Genomic DNA, 13,776 nt, shown 5'->3' with positions numbered 1-13,776 from the left:
GTTTTAAATGTCATTCCTTGCCTATTGCTAAGATTCTGTCTGTTTTATTTTTCTATATTAAGATAATGAAAATGTGTGGAAACAGCAGGTTATGGTACGGCTTCTACAGCTAATTGACATTCCTGTTTTGGAAGACATCTTAGATTCTCCAGCAAAAACAGAATTTAAGAAGCATTTTGCCGATTATATTGTCCCAAATACCTTCTTAGATCGAGAAATCTTGCAGACGCTACAGCTACCAAAGTAAGTACTGGTTTACATTTGTAACTGTCTAGTGACAGTCATCTATTTATTTTGTATGATGAGTGACTGTGCAATGCTTGTGTATTTAGTCACCCCACCACACATGGAGATTCTGCATTGGTACTGTTGTAATTTAATAGTTCATCTTCAGTCCAGTAAGCAACTAATCAGAAATCTCCTGCATGGTACCCCATAACAGCCAGGCTTTGCTTTACAGCTACATAATTATGCCTGCTTTTTCTGTGATGCCTAAATAATGGGGTGCAGTTGATCAAATGTTACAAATGAGTGCCAGTAATGCAACCAACAATACAGCATGGATAAATATTATGGGCCTGATTTATTAAAGCTCTCCATGGCTGGAGAGAATACACGTTCACCAGTGAAGCTTGGTGATCCAACAAACCTGGGATGGATCTGGTCCAGGATTCAAAGCATTTGCTATCAAAGAGCAAATGACATTGAAGAAATCTATTCCGGGTTTGCTTGATCACATAGCTTCACTGGCAAAAGTGTATTCTGTCTAGCCTTGGAAGGCTTTAATAAATCAGGCCCAGTATGTTAATATAACACAAACTAAGGAAAAACTAGTTTCTTCTTTTTTTTAAAGCAACTCTTTATTTTTAAAAGCAGAAAACAGGTTTAGCCAGTTCTAGCTATACTGGCTACAGTATTTGTCAAATCTGACAAAAGCACCGCCTAGAAATCTATTACTCTGACACATCATAGTTCTTTTTGTTTAACATACGTGTCAATGTGCTTTGCATAATCACATGTATTCTTAAAGGCAAAGAACAGGAACATAAAATGTAACCAAAATAGTTCTATAGGGACTATGTATCATTCATTAACAATAAAATTATCAATAATAATAAACAGGATTTTAAATAGCGGCAACATATTACACAACGCTGTACAATAAATAGAGGTTGCAAATGACAGACGCAGGAGGAGGAGAGGACCCTGCCCCAAAGAGCTTACAATCTAGGAGGTGGGGGAAGTATCACACAATAGTATATTCATAAACAGACCCCAATGTGTAGGTGGTCAGCTTGGTAGAGAAGTCGGAACTGATCCCCTTTCCCTTATAACTTGATCTAATCACTGGTGGGGAATTGATGAAGCAGGGAGATCCTAGAAATGCAGGTTCATGGCTTACTTCCCAGCATGCTTTATGAAAGAACATAAAGCAGCATAGTTATATTCTCAAATGTTAAAAGCAAAAAAAAAAAATCATCTAAGGCTGGTATTGGTGAGATTAGCCTTAATGCACGCACACTGCTGATGTACAACTATGAACCTATAGAAACATGTTTAATGTGCATTTTTATGGCAATGCCAAACCACATGTAACATTTCTTGATGACAAATCTTATTTTTTTAAATATCTGCCACCTTTACATTTACATGGTTTGTAATGTGAATGGTAACATTACTTTATTTGCTTACAGTATTATTTTGGTCATATAAAGTAAATATTGAGTTCTAGCAGAGATGGAGAATGTCATACTGTTTCTTCATTGGTGTGTTTTCAGGTTGGACAGATGGCTTGCTGCAGCAGTGGACTGCTTGGAGTATTTTCCAGATGAACAGATTGTGATGCTAAGTCAGCAGTTACCACAAAGTAATGGGGAGAATCTGGATCTCCATAAGAAGATGCTGTTTGATGTTATTGCAAAATATTACTCCCAAGAAAGAGATCCTTTTATTGAAGGACCTATGGTTACAATTCTGCTTGGAGTTGTTGAGCTTTTAGGTAAGAACTATGGGCTTAAGCTTTTGTTTTAGTGAAGGATACCTACCAGCTGATTAAAGAAAAAATGCATAAAAATATTTTTTGTCACTCATCCAAAACTGGTGTTTCTTAAGTCATCCTCTGTTTTTTACATTTGCCTGGAACCCAAGCACTAAGATCTTGGCACCGTTTGAAAGTACCAGTCCATGCTTCGTATAAATTCTTGACGTTCAGCCTCTGTAAGCTATTCCATTTTCCATCGGGTGCTTCTTTTTGCAATATATGAAATAGGGTGCTGATTATTAATCTGTGGTCATTTGGTGTCACATTTATTTGCTTTGTATAACAACATGAATATTGTGCATTTTTAACATCCAAAAATGTGGAAAAGGTTAAAAAAAAATGTTGTCATTCTTTTCCCCTTCAGGTATAGGTTATAGCAGTCTTGCTCAACCTTTTTACTTTGGGGAATCCCTTGAAAAAACTTTTAGGTCTTAGAGAACTCCTGTTACAAACACTATATTGACAGCTCACAGTACATTAGTGTGTTTTTTTAGTAGAAAGAATGCCTGTTACAATTGCTGGACAGAATGTCACCCCTACAGATAGCTAAAAAGTTCATTGGTGTCACTTAAGAGGCACAAACTGATCATTGCTCCAAGGAACCCCATGCTACTTCTGGAGTTTCCCAGAACCCTAGTAGGAAACACTGAATTAGATCTTCATAAAGCATATTCTTTACAGGGTAATGTGTAAGTTTAAGTCTTGTAACAAATGGGCTTTACTCAGCAGGGACAGGATTTATGTATTATATGAGGAATTCATATTGGTTTTAATTTAAACTTTTAACTCCAATCCACAGCATTGCATATTCAGACTGCATGTTCCCAGCATGTGTTCATTCTCTGATCTGACCTGCTTTTGTTCATACCCATTTTTTTTCAAAGGAAACCCAGGCCAACGGAAGCATAGGAGTTTCCTAATACTAAGGGAAGTTACAGTTGCTAGTCATATCTTCCTTTGTAAAGTCATTGTAATTTGGCTATTTAACACTAAAGTTTCAATCCCTGCAGATCATGTTCCACATATGATTTAAACAAAATAATTCACAAACATTTTAACCTTGCAACAGAAATGTCTAGTAGTAGTTTCAGGTGCTATCTAGGCATTATGGTATATAAAATCATTCAAGAATCTATATTGATGTGTAATTTTCTGGTGCTTCTAAACTATTTTTATGTTACCAGGATTTATATATTTCTGTAAAAAGCCCTAAATTTAGTGTAGAATAATAGTCAAAGACTATAGCTGTCACTTAAATATCCTAATGAATGAGATATCAATGACTCAATATTTTGTTCTAGAACAAGGAAAAAAAAGCCAAGCTTTAGAAGCCATCCAGTTGTATCTAAGGTTGCTAATGCCACAAGCAAGAGAAGAGCTCCGCAGATTAATAACATTTATGACAACTGCCTCCGAATCCAGTGCTTACAGGTTGCAGAAACAGGTATGGAAAGCAAAAGCTGATGGGTTATGACTTGTAGTGGTTCATGGTTATTGTAGAAGCTGTTGAAATGATGCCCAATGAATCCATTGTGCAATTTGTATTTTATAAATGTATCCCATAAAAATATTTCATAGCATATATATGTTAAAGTGCACCATTGTTCAGACATCTGGAGTTTGTTCAAATTCAAAAGTTTTTCAAGTTATCAAGATTCAAAGAAAATAATGGTCAAAGAAGTTGTGATTTCAGCCTATTGTTACATAGTTGAGCTGGGGCTTGTTTGAAAATGCTTGTACTGATCATGATATGCAAATATTATAATGTGCATAGTCTGGGCTCAGGTTCACTTTAAAGCTGAAATAGACCAATAATTTAAACAATTGTGATGAAATAGGTCCTTTTTTGCAGAAGGGACAGCCAACGTCCCCTTTGTATTCAAATAATCTTAACTGCCTGATAGATCTCACTCCCCTGTCTCATTCTGTGCGGGCACTGCCGTCCTCCGCCAGCGTATAAATCCTAAGCCATCTTGATTGGCTTGAATGGGATGACGTAACTCCTGCGCAGACGTGCAGAATTGCTGAAAAATCTGGGCAATTGAAGTATAGCACAATTTTCCTTTACCCGAGTGAAATATTCAGGTATTCCTGCCCTGCGACAGGACAGTCTAAGGAACAAGTCTGTCATTGTCCACATTGTTTAGTATTGGAGCACAGAAATACATTGTTTTGGTGTAGTCTTGGGAACAAACAGTTGTTCATATAATTGCTTGTGACGGTATTGTTACAATTATGATAGCATGATTGTAATAAAAAAAAACATTTTGTTTCTTTGAGTTGTAGACAACACAGTTTGACCATCTGTAAACCATCCATTGCATGGCAGCTGTTGATTGCTATGAAGGGATTTGTAACATTACTTGTGGGTATTACTGCAGCTCATAATAGGTGGAGGGAGGTAATGCATTTAAAGCCTGATATACAATTGACAGGATTGGTAAAGAATAAAAAGAGAAAAAATTGGATTCAAAAGATAACTCAATAATGGTAACAATTTTTCCATTATTACATTGAAATACACTTTAACAATTAACGGTTTTTCTCCTCTTTTCAGTTTGATAACAAGGTTATAGTGCTGAAAACATTCACTAAAGTTATTGTGCAGAACCCTGTAGTATCAAAAGCGCAAAGTGACGAATTTGCTCTGTTTTTAATAGAAAAGTCCAGTGATCTCTTTAAGGTAAGTACTTGGATTTTTTGGAATAATTTTGGAGTATAATGTTCTTTATCACTTTTTACTAGCTGGGATCTTTATCCTTTTAAAGAAAATGTAATGTATATGTAGTATTGGGCTGCATTTGTGCAAAATGAGGGATAAACGCCTTACTTTTTGGAATTTGTGATGGAAGTGAGATGGATACCTTTTTTTTTTCAGAATGCTCTTCTATTTTGACTTTTTAGGGACTTTTTACATTAATTTGCATTGTGTGAGCACTAATGCAAGCACTTTTAGACCAGAATACATGTAAAATAATTTGTTTTGTAGACACCCATGGAGTTGCTGGATCTTGTGAGCACCAAACTAAGAAGTCTACAGAATGGATTTGATCCAGATGACATTTCAGGTGTGTTATTAATTTTATTGACACTTATCCGAGTAAAATGTATACGTTTTAGGACTATGGAGATATGTCTACCAAGAGTGTCAATAAGTCTTTTAGCAGCACAAGTGAGAATTATGGACCTTGTATATGAAAAGTGTGTTGCAGGAAAAATTATTGTTACCCATAACAGCCAATCGGCACCCAGCTATCCAGTTTTTAAACCTAACATGTATGTATAAAAGTTGATTTTGGCCTACAATACAACCAGTTATAATTTTAAGAACAATGGCTGCATTTATTACTTTATATGTTTTATATTGCCCTGTGACAGGCTTTACATTTTGTCAGCGTTTAACACCTGAAGAATATGAAAGAGAGAGATTCTCTTGTACAATCAAGGAAATCCAGCAGTTAAAGACAGTGGTGGACAGGAACTGTGTTATTCCAGAGAAGAAAAAAAAGAAAATGATGAAAGAATTTCTTAAGTACCATCCTTCGGCTTTCAATGGCCCAGACCACAAGTGATCCAATATAAAGTGGTGAACTTTTATGCACTTTGTTAACAATTGTAAGCTACACTGATGTTCACCTTAAAGGAAAGATGCAGAAAACTCCTCTGCTCATGTACTTTCCCTTATCTGCAGTTTGCACAGACTGATTTATGTAGATATATCTAATGTGTTGTAGGCGGTGGCTTTGCCCCCATTCTAGGATGGTAACTACTGATCTATGTGGACTTAATGGTTTTTCTAGATGATCCTTTTATATTAGGTACAGGCAATCTAAATACAAGCACATGGTTTGTGATCTACATTCTTATTATCACCAGGTATGGCATTGTAGTAATTGGTAAAAAAAATAGTCCTTTACAAAGGGATTCTGAAGTGTTAGTTTGTGCCATGTTGCACAAAACTTGTAACAACGAAAAGTCTAATCTAAATTAGGTATTTTGTTCTGGAATCAACCCTGGCAATATAAATGTCTCAATGCAGGTTTCCTTCGAATGTACACGTGTCCAAAAGATTAGCAGGGTGTTAAAATAAATTAATAAAGCTCTAAATCCTTATATTAGCTTTTATTCTATTCCAAATCAAAACATAAACAAGCATTTATCAAATTAGTGTTATTCCCTTTCTTCACTTTCTGTGAAGGGATATTAAGCTCTTAAAAAAAAAAAAAAAAAATAGCAGGGTCTATATTCTTCCTACAAACTCAAACATTCACTGCATAAATAGAAAAATGTTTCAGGATTCAGCTTTCCTTTGAACCACTGAACTAATATTTAGTTGTATAACCACTGTTTATGAGAACTGCTGCACATCTGTGTTTCATGGAGTCACCCAACTTTTGACACCTGTGATCCGGTATTCCAGCCCAGGAAGATTGGATTCCATAATTCTGCATTTCTTTGTTTTGCCTCAGAAACAGCATTTTTGATTCCACTTCAGTATTCTAATAGATTAAGGGCTGGCCACTCCATAACGTCAATCTTGTTGGTCTGGAACCGAGGCGTTGCTGCTCATTTACCGGTGTGTTTAGGGTTGTTGTCTTGTTGAAACACCCATTTCAAGGGCTTTTCCTCTTCTGCATCGGGCAACATGACTTCCTAAAGTATTTTGATGTATTCAAACTGATCCATGATCCCTGATATGGGATAAATAGGCCCAACACCATACCACCATGCTTTTCCCCACCATGCATCACTTCCCAGTGCACTATGGCTTGAAGTCAGTGTTTGGGGGTTGTCTGACAAACTGTCTGTGCCCCCTAGACCAAAAAAAAAACTTTGCTTTCATCAGTCCACAAAACGTATCATTTCCTTTAGGCCAGTCAATGTGTTCTGTAACCTTTGCAGGGCTTCTTGTCCATAGCTTGGCTTCACATAGCCGTCTTCTAATTGTAACCGTACTTACAGGTAAATTCCATGATCTTCCTGGAGCTGATCGATGGCTTTGGTTTTACCATTTTGGCTATTTTTCTATTCATTTGAATAGTAGTTTTCTGTTTTCAAACATTTTCTGGAATGACCCATTTTACTCAGATTTTCAGAGAGAAATTCACTATAACCGGCATGTACAACATTTCCCTTCCTTCCCTAAATAGGGGCTGTAATTGCCACCTGTTTTCACAGGACTTTGCTAATTTAACTCCGCACTGCTATTATTTGAACAACCTAATATTCCCTTTTCAATTTCTGTAAAGGAATCACTCAAATTTCATAAATGTTTCTTCACATTTTGATATGGAATAGAATGTGCAGTGTTCCAAATGTGTATGGAAATACAAGCTATTATAAGGATTTTTAGCTTTATTCACTTTTAAACACACTGCTATTATTCTGAACACAAGTGTATGGATTTTAAAAATCATTCATTTTTTAAACACCACCTTCCTTTTTCTGAGCTATCAACAATCTACAAATTAAGTCGGTATAGAACTTTTCAGTTCTATCTTAATGTAATAATTTGTGAAACTGGCCTACCTGGTGTTTATGCTTGGGGTACAAATAGCCTAAGCATGAGGCACTAAAGTTCATAATGTTTCCTTTATCATTCATGTGGAAAATAATTTTAGTTGTTCTATAATGGAAAATGTGTTAATTTATAGTCATTGTTAAAAAAAAAAAAAAAACATTCCAGGGAGTTAGTGCAATTAATTTTTATTAATGTAGCAGTTTTTAAATGTGAAAATATTTCAACCATACTGTGTAAAATGTTGTATATTATGGTGGCTGGGGCTTTGTAGATTTATTTTTGTCACAGATTTAAATGTAGCAAGCTGTAATTGTGACTGTTTTGTACTTGTGAGACCCTGTTTATTTTACAATACATGTCTTGTTAAAAAAAAAAAAGTTTTAAACAGTTTATTTTGCTGATTAACGTTTAGCTGAATTATCATAAATGGTTATAAGATACAGTGAAAATGTGTGTGTATGTATATGTGTGTATGTATACATATAAGAGTTAGAGTTGACAATCAAAAATCCGGCAACCTCCAGACCTGAGGAGTTCCATTTTTTTAAAAGTCTCCAGGTGTATTTAGTGTAGAACACAAGACAGCTGTTTCTACAGAACTGCCTTGGCTCAAAAAACAAGTCTCTAGGAATCCCTAATAAAACAAATTTTGGGGGGATCTGTGTGAAAAAAGCATCTTAACTTGGTGGCCAGTAGAAATAATACCCTCCCATAATGGTGGCTAGAATAACAATTTTTTTAGATACCTAAAACATCAGTAGAGTCATGCAGCTGGCTCTACCAAGTGGTGTTGGCCCCAGAACTGCAGGCATTGTCAAATGGGAGGTGAATCGTCCAAAGTTTGAGAAACCCCCTAGCAACTTTTGTAAAAAAGGTTTTATGGTTCCTGGCTGAGAATGGCTGGCTGAATTAAAATAATATTTTTCCTTCATACTTGCTTTTCAAAATAACAAAAGTAATCACTGTGAAAACATTCAGTCATATACAATGCAGTGTTTTGTGATAACCTGCCACAATGCGCCATGCACAACTGAGTGTTCTACAGCGCCACTTATTTTCAGTGGTGCCCCAATGCACTATAATAATACACCATACACACATACATACACATATGACTATGTTGCCGAACAACTAACAGTTGTAAAATTCAACAATACCAGTAACATTGAAAATTCTGTAATATAAAAATTAAAAACAAACAATAACACAACAAAACATGCAAACCATATATATGCATGAATTAGCCTCATAAATTATATGGAGGATAATTTGTGCATGTTTTGTTGTGTTATTGTTTGTTTTTAATTTTTATTCTAAAGAATTTTAGTTATATTCTGGAATAGTGCATGGTTTCTTCTGTACCCAGTAACATGGTATACCCAAATATTGATCTGAGTAAAAATGCTAGGAAAAAATGAGACCGCTTTAAAGCCTTTGTAAAATATTTTTTCAAGTGACATCAAGCAGCCACTCCACGAAAAAGGAGTGTATATTTAGATCCCCTGAAAGATAACAACTACTAGAAATCAAGATTCCAGAAGCCATCTCTATTAGTCAATAACAAGATGATAAAACCATGATTCAACATATTTAAAACGGGGAGGGAGCTTTCTGTCCTGGAAGATACAAGAAAAAGGAGTTATTAGGTAATTTCACATTCTCCAGGACGGATCACCTTGAGTGAGTAACAAGATGTTACCTAGGAATGGACCACTGTTTGAATCAACTTTCTGTCAAAGGACAAATCCTTACTTGATAGCAGGACTACTCTGTAGTGTCTCCAACATGCAATTGTTTCAGTATGAAGTAGCCCTGCAAATCTGTTCAGTAGTGACACTGGTTTTCTCTGACCAAAATCTAGACCGAAAGCTGGGGAGTAAACCAGGCTCTTGTTTTAATTCCAGATGATAAGTCATTGAAATAGCTAATCGGATCTATCTAGCTATAAAAGCTGTGAAAGCTGAAATGACCCTAGAAAAAAACTGGCCTAACCCCTAGTATAGCCTTATCTTGTGTCATATTAAGAACAGGTTCCTAAATTGAAGGCGCTTTAATATATCACTAATACATATGGCTGAAGTGATCACACAAAAAAATTTGGTCACATTCTTATAGAAATTTCTCCAATCGGCTCAAAAGAAAGACTTGTAAGGCTTTCAGCACCGGATCCTAGAGGGGAAACCAAATTGTAGGTGTTTTTAAGCTTTAATCAAAGCCCTAAAAACCTTACAAGAGGGTTAGCAGCCCAATGCTCCTCTAGGAACACTGACAAGCCTACCAGATGAAGTTTCAGAGTGCTAATTGCTCTTCTCTTTTCCATACCTTCTTGCAGAAAATTTAATATTGAAAAAATGGAATCTGGCTGTGATTAAGGGTTTACAAGCAATATTTCTTCCAAGCTTTGTCATAAATTGCTCTGATTACTGTTTTTTATGATTTTATCAGATGGTCCAATGGACCCTTGTTTAGGATCCAGGCCACCAAATAATTCTGTCCTATAGGTGTGGATACAGAATTAATATTATTAATAATAAACAGGATTTATATAGCACCAACATATTACGCAGGGCTGTACATTAAATAGGCGATGCAAATCACAGACAGATACAGACAGTGACACGGGAGGAGAGGACCCTGCCCTGAAGAGCTTACAATCTAGGAATCTGCTTCTGTCTAAAAGTCCTTACTTATGGGAAGGATATGTGGGGGTTCTTCTGTCATACTCTGTAAAATCAAGAACAGGGTCTCTTTAAGCCACAAAGGATAACGCAGCATCACTAAAATCTTTATTTTTTCTTTTTCAATACTCTCATTTAAAGAGCCAAAGAAGGGAACGTATAGGCAAGGGAGAAGTCCTATTTGTGGGATAGCACATCTAACCCCTGGGGTTCAGAGAAAAGTTGTTTCTCACTTTTTTTTTGATAAAAGGCAAACAAATTTATTTGTGGCAATCCCCACTTTCTACCAGATTGAGAGCTCATTCTCTTTGCTTGAACTGATATCAGCTCAGCTGATCTGCATTGGTATTTTCTTTCCTCCTGATGTATAGTATATTAAAAAAGGAGTAACCAAGGAGTAGAGGTTCCTGGATTTTGTTACCTTCCTTGCTTTTTACACTACAGGTTACAGTTGTAGTGTTGTCAAAACAAGTTTTCCTCAAAACTTTGTTGAAGGCCTATAGAGCTTTTGCCTGACGTTCTGTATCATTTTAAGATTAGTGGGAATTGAGGGGATCATTTGCCCTGCACACGAGTCCCCCAGGTGCTGGAATCCATAGTAATTTGTATTTGAATTGGACGAGACCAGGGCTTTCCCTGTAAGAGGTGTTACCTGATCATCCACTTCTTGAGGGAGGATTTTACCACTTCTGAAAGATGAATGAGGCGGGGCTGTCCAGGTAACTTATCATGCTATTGAAACGGAATGCAGTGTTGTAGAATCCTGGAGTATGTTGCATGGATTACTCCTGAGATGGCTGCTATCAAAAGTCCCAACACTGACCTGGCCTTCCTGATTGATATTCTTTACACTGGCCTCGCCCAAGAGCCTAGGCCTTGGTATGTGGGAGTCAACCTAGAAATGTATTAGTTTATGATCCAACCTAGTACATTCACTGTGTTCTTCAGACATTCTTTTGTTTCTGCATGGAGAGTTTGCAAAAATCAGGAAGTCAGCCAGATAAGGTACAATCCCAATCTTTTGGGTTTTGAACATTGTCACCTCTATATTTACTTTTGTGAAGATTCGTTATACTGATGCTGGCCCAATCTGCATCAGCACTTATTTGTATGAGTGACAACATTCTTTCCATTGACCACCATGCTACTTTACTGTGAGCTGTGCATATAGTATTTATAGCAAGGGTTTCCCAAATATCTGAAAGTTATTTTAACAATTGCCCCAAGTTAAAGAGGTTGAGAAAGGCTGTCCTAGACACTGGAGCACACATTGGAATGATTTTAGCACTATCCAGAAAACAGTGGGGTGGGTGGGGGGACTAGATTTTTTTTATTACTCCAATAATGTGCAAACAGGTACAGTCTATGAGAGTGTCTAATCTGCTGTGAATTTAGGAGCAGTGCAGCATCATTGCCACACCACCACAATATGCTGCGAGACTTCACTGGCAGAATTTGCAGGTATTGGTAGTCCTTGCAGGGGAAAAAAAAAAAAACTAACTACAGATGCACTTATAATTGAGTGTTGTTGCAGAGCATGTTTTGTTTTAATAGGAAACCATAGTTCTATGTTAAGCTTGAAATTTTTACAGTTATGACTGAATTTTTTTATTTTTTATACATCACATTTTCCTCTGTTATTCTTAAGTTTACAGCTATGTTTTCTCCTGTGCCCAATTCTGTGTGATATGCTGTAGGGATGTTTACAGTTTCTGTTTTTTAACAGAACCTGTTCAAATTCCATAATCTATGATATGAAACATTTAATAAAAATATCAGTAAGTGTTAAAAAAAAAATATAAGTGTTTGTTGCTATGCGTTGTGTTGCTTTAGTTACAAGGACATGTGTTCTGTCAATGGATGCACAAGCTTCTCATGTATGAACTTTCATATGATATTCCAGATGTGCAAATACGCATCACTGTAATGTTGTGGAATAGTTATGTGTGTAGCATGTCTGTACAAAACTTGTGTCACAGTTAGGGCCGAAATTCCAAAATGTCTACATGTGCACTGCCAGCAGTGGGATTTATCATAGTATAGAAGAGCCTTTCTCAAACTTTTTAATATCTACTTACCAGGTAACAAATGTTTGTTTGTTTTTTCCCAGTGTGTTCATTTTCAATTGATATTAATACACAGGAATATATAGGAATAAATAAGAAGAAAGTGAACAGCAGAAGGTAATATTTAACCAACAAGCTGACATATCCCCATTAATCATATTAAGTTATGCATACAACTCCAAGACATTGGAAGGCAGTCTTTATTTCATACAAAAGCACCATTGTTGGCAGATATTAAAAACTAATAAATAGTGTTCATGAAATAATTTCTATTTACAGCATTAAAGAAAAAAAATGAAAAAAGTCAACGTATACACAAAGCAAAATCACTATGCACTAAATGTCAAATTTCTCTTCACAGACCACATGACCATTCTCTTCATAGTCCTCTCTTGTCACCACCATGTCTTCAAAATCATCATTTTCTGATATCAACTTCCCACCCTCCCAGGAATAAGTAATAGGGCTGGAAAAAGAAGTGGAAATAAGTCAGGCATTTTGCTTATCACACTGAACAATTGTGGATTCTGTAATGCTTCATGGGTGCACACGATTAGAAAGTTTTACCTATGTTATATCTATTTACTTAACACAACCTTGTTTTAAATTTTACCAAAGAAAAAAAATGGGCATTATATCATTTTTGTGCAATAAAATTGTGACTCTAATCTGTAACCAGCATGCATATTAGAGAGGTCAACAACAAAAGTCATTGAAAACGCAGCTACCAGACCTAACCTTTAGTTTGATAGTATTTCTAGATATGATTAAGTGATAATAATACAAGCACAACCCATTAACAATCATTTCTCCAACACATAATACTTACTTCTTAGGTAATATTACAGACACATCATAGTCTGTAGGAGTGAGCTTTCGCACCTCTGAATACACTCGATCTTTAAATCCTGGAAGGAGGGCATTTCCTCCAGTTAGAACAATGTTCTTATAGAAATGAGGCTGCATTTCTAAAATAGAAAATAAAAATATCTTTATTTATGTGATACAAAAGTGAAGCTAAAAAAAACATTTCACCAATTCGGTAGTTCACTGGAGACCAAGACTAATGGGAGGTTGGACAACAAGAACGAGAAGTCTCAGCTTCACATTAAGGCCTTATCAGGTAATCCTTTACATACCAGCTAAGTGAATTAAGCCTAATAATGAATGTGACCTCAAACCCCATTTAATGCCATTCAGCATTAAAATTTCAAATTAATATCTTTAGAATTTATTTATTGATATGATAAAGTGTAGATGGGTGCAGAAAATATGAAAATGATTATCTCCGACAAAGGATCCCAAGTGTGTATGTGGCACATATAGTACACTGTACAGCATCAAAACAAAACTTTGTGGCAGCCACTCCTTCTTTCCTTGAAGTGGGTCAATTTAACAAACTGGTAGATAGTATATCTAGATCAATGTTTCTCAACCAGAATTCCAAGTAAGCCCAGTGTTCCTCAAGAG

The 13,776-nt window shown here is 36.0% G+C and overlaps 2 protein-coding genes across 2 annotated transcripts in view; one reads left to right on the top strand and one right to left on the bottom strand.

The window, feature by feature from the left end:
- DEPDC4 (DEP domain containing 4) overlaps window positions 1–8,098 on the top strand; it is an 11,176-nt gene extending 3,078 nt beyond the window's left edge. Inside the window, exons 4-9 of the mRNA XM_072401095.1 lie at window positions 63–243; window positions 1,779–1,999; window positions 3,343–3,485; window positions 4,599–4,724; window positions 5,031–5,109; window positions 5,420–8,098. Of these exons, the coding sequence (XP_072257196.1) occupies window positions 63–243; window positions 1,779–1,999; window positions 3,343–3,485; window positions 4,599–4,724; window positions 5,031–5,109; window positions 5,420–5,613 (944 nt within the window). The 3' untranslated portion in view covers window positions 5,614–8,098. The remainder of the gene's footprint in view (window positions 1–62; window positions 244–1,778; window positions 2,000–3,342; window positions 3,486–4,598; window positions 4,725–5,030; window positions 5,110–5,419) is intronic.
- A 4,390-nt stretch (window positions 8,099–12,488) lies between these two features.
- The window catches only part of ACTR6 (actin related protein 6), a 7,443-nt gene continuing 6,155 nt past the window's right edge, over window positions 12,489–13,776 (bottom strand). Inside the window, exons 10-11 of the mRNA XM_072401093.1 lie at window positions 13,136–13,274; window positions 12,489–12,772 (exon numbers count right to left, since the gene is read on the bottom strand). Of these exons, the coding sequence (XP_072257194.1) occupies window positions 12,643–12,772; window positions 13,136–13,274 (269 nt within the window). The 3' untranslated portion in view covers window positions 12,489–12,642. The remainder of the gene's footprint in view (window positions 12,773–13,135; window positions 13,275–13,776) is intronic.

The sequence above is a fragment of the Pyxicephalus adspersus genome, chromosome 2, assembly GCF_032062135.1.
Source record: "Pyxicephalus adspersus chromosome 2, UCB_Pads_2.0, whole genome shotgun sequence".
Lineage (NCBI taxonomy): Eukaryota > Metazoa > Chordata > Amphibia > Anura > Pyxicephalidae > Pyxicephalus > Pyxicephalus adspersus.
Note: the sequence above shows the minus strand (reverse complement) of the source record. Positions and strands in the feature narration are given on the sequence as shown.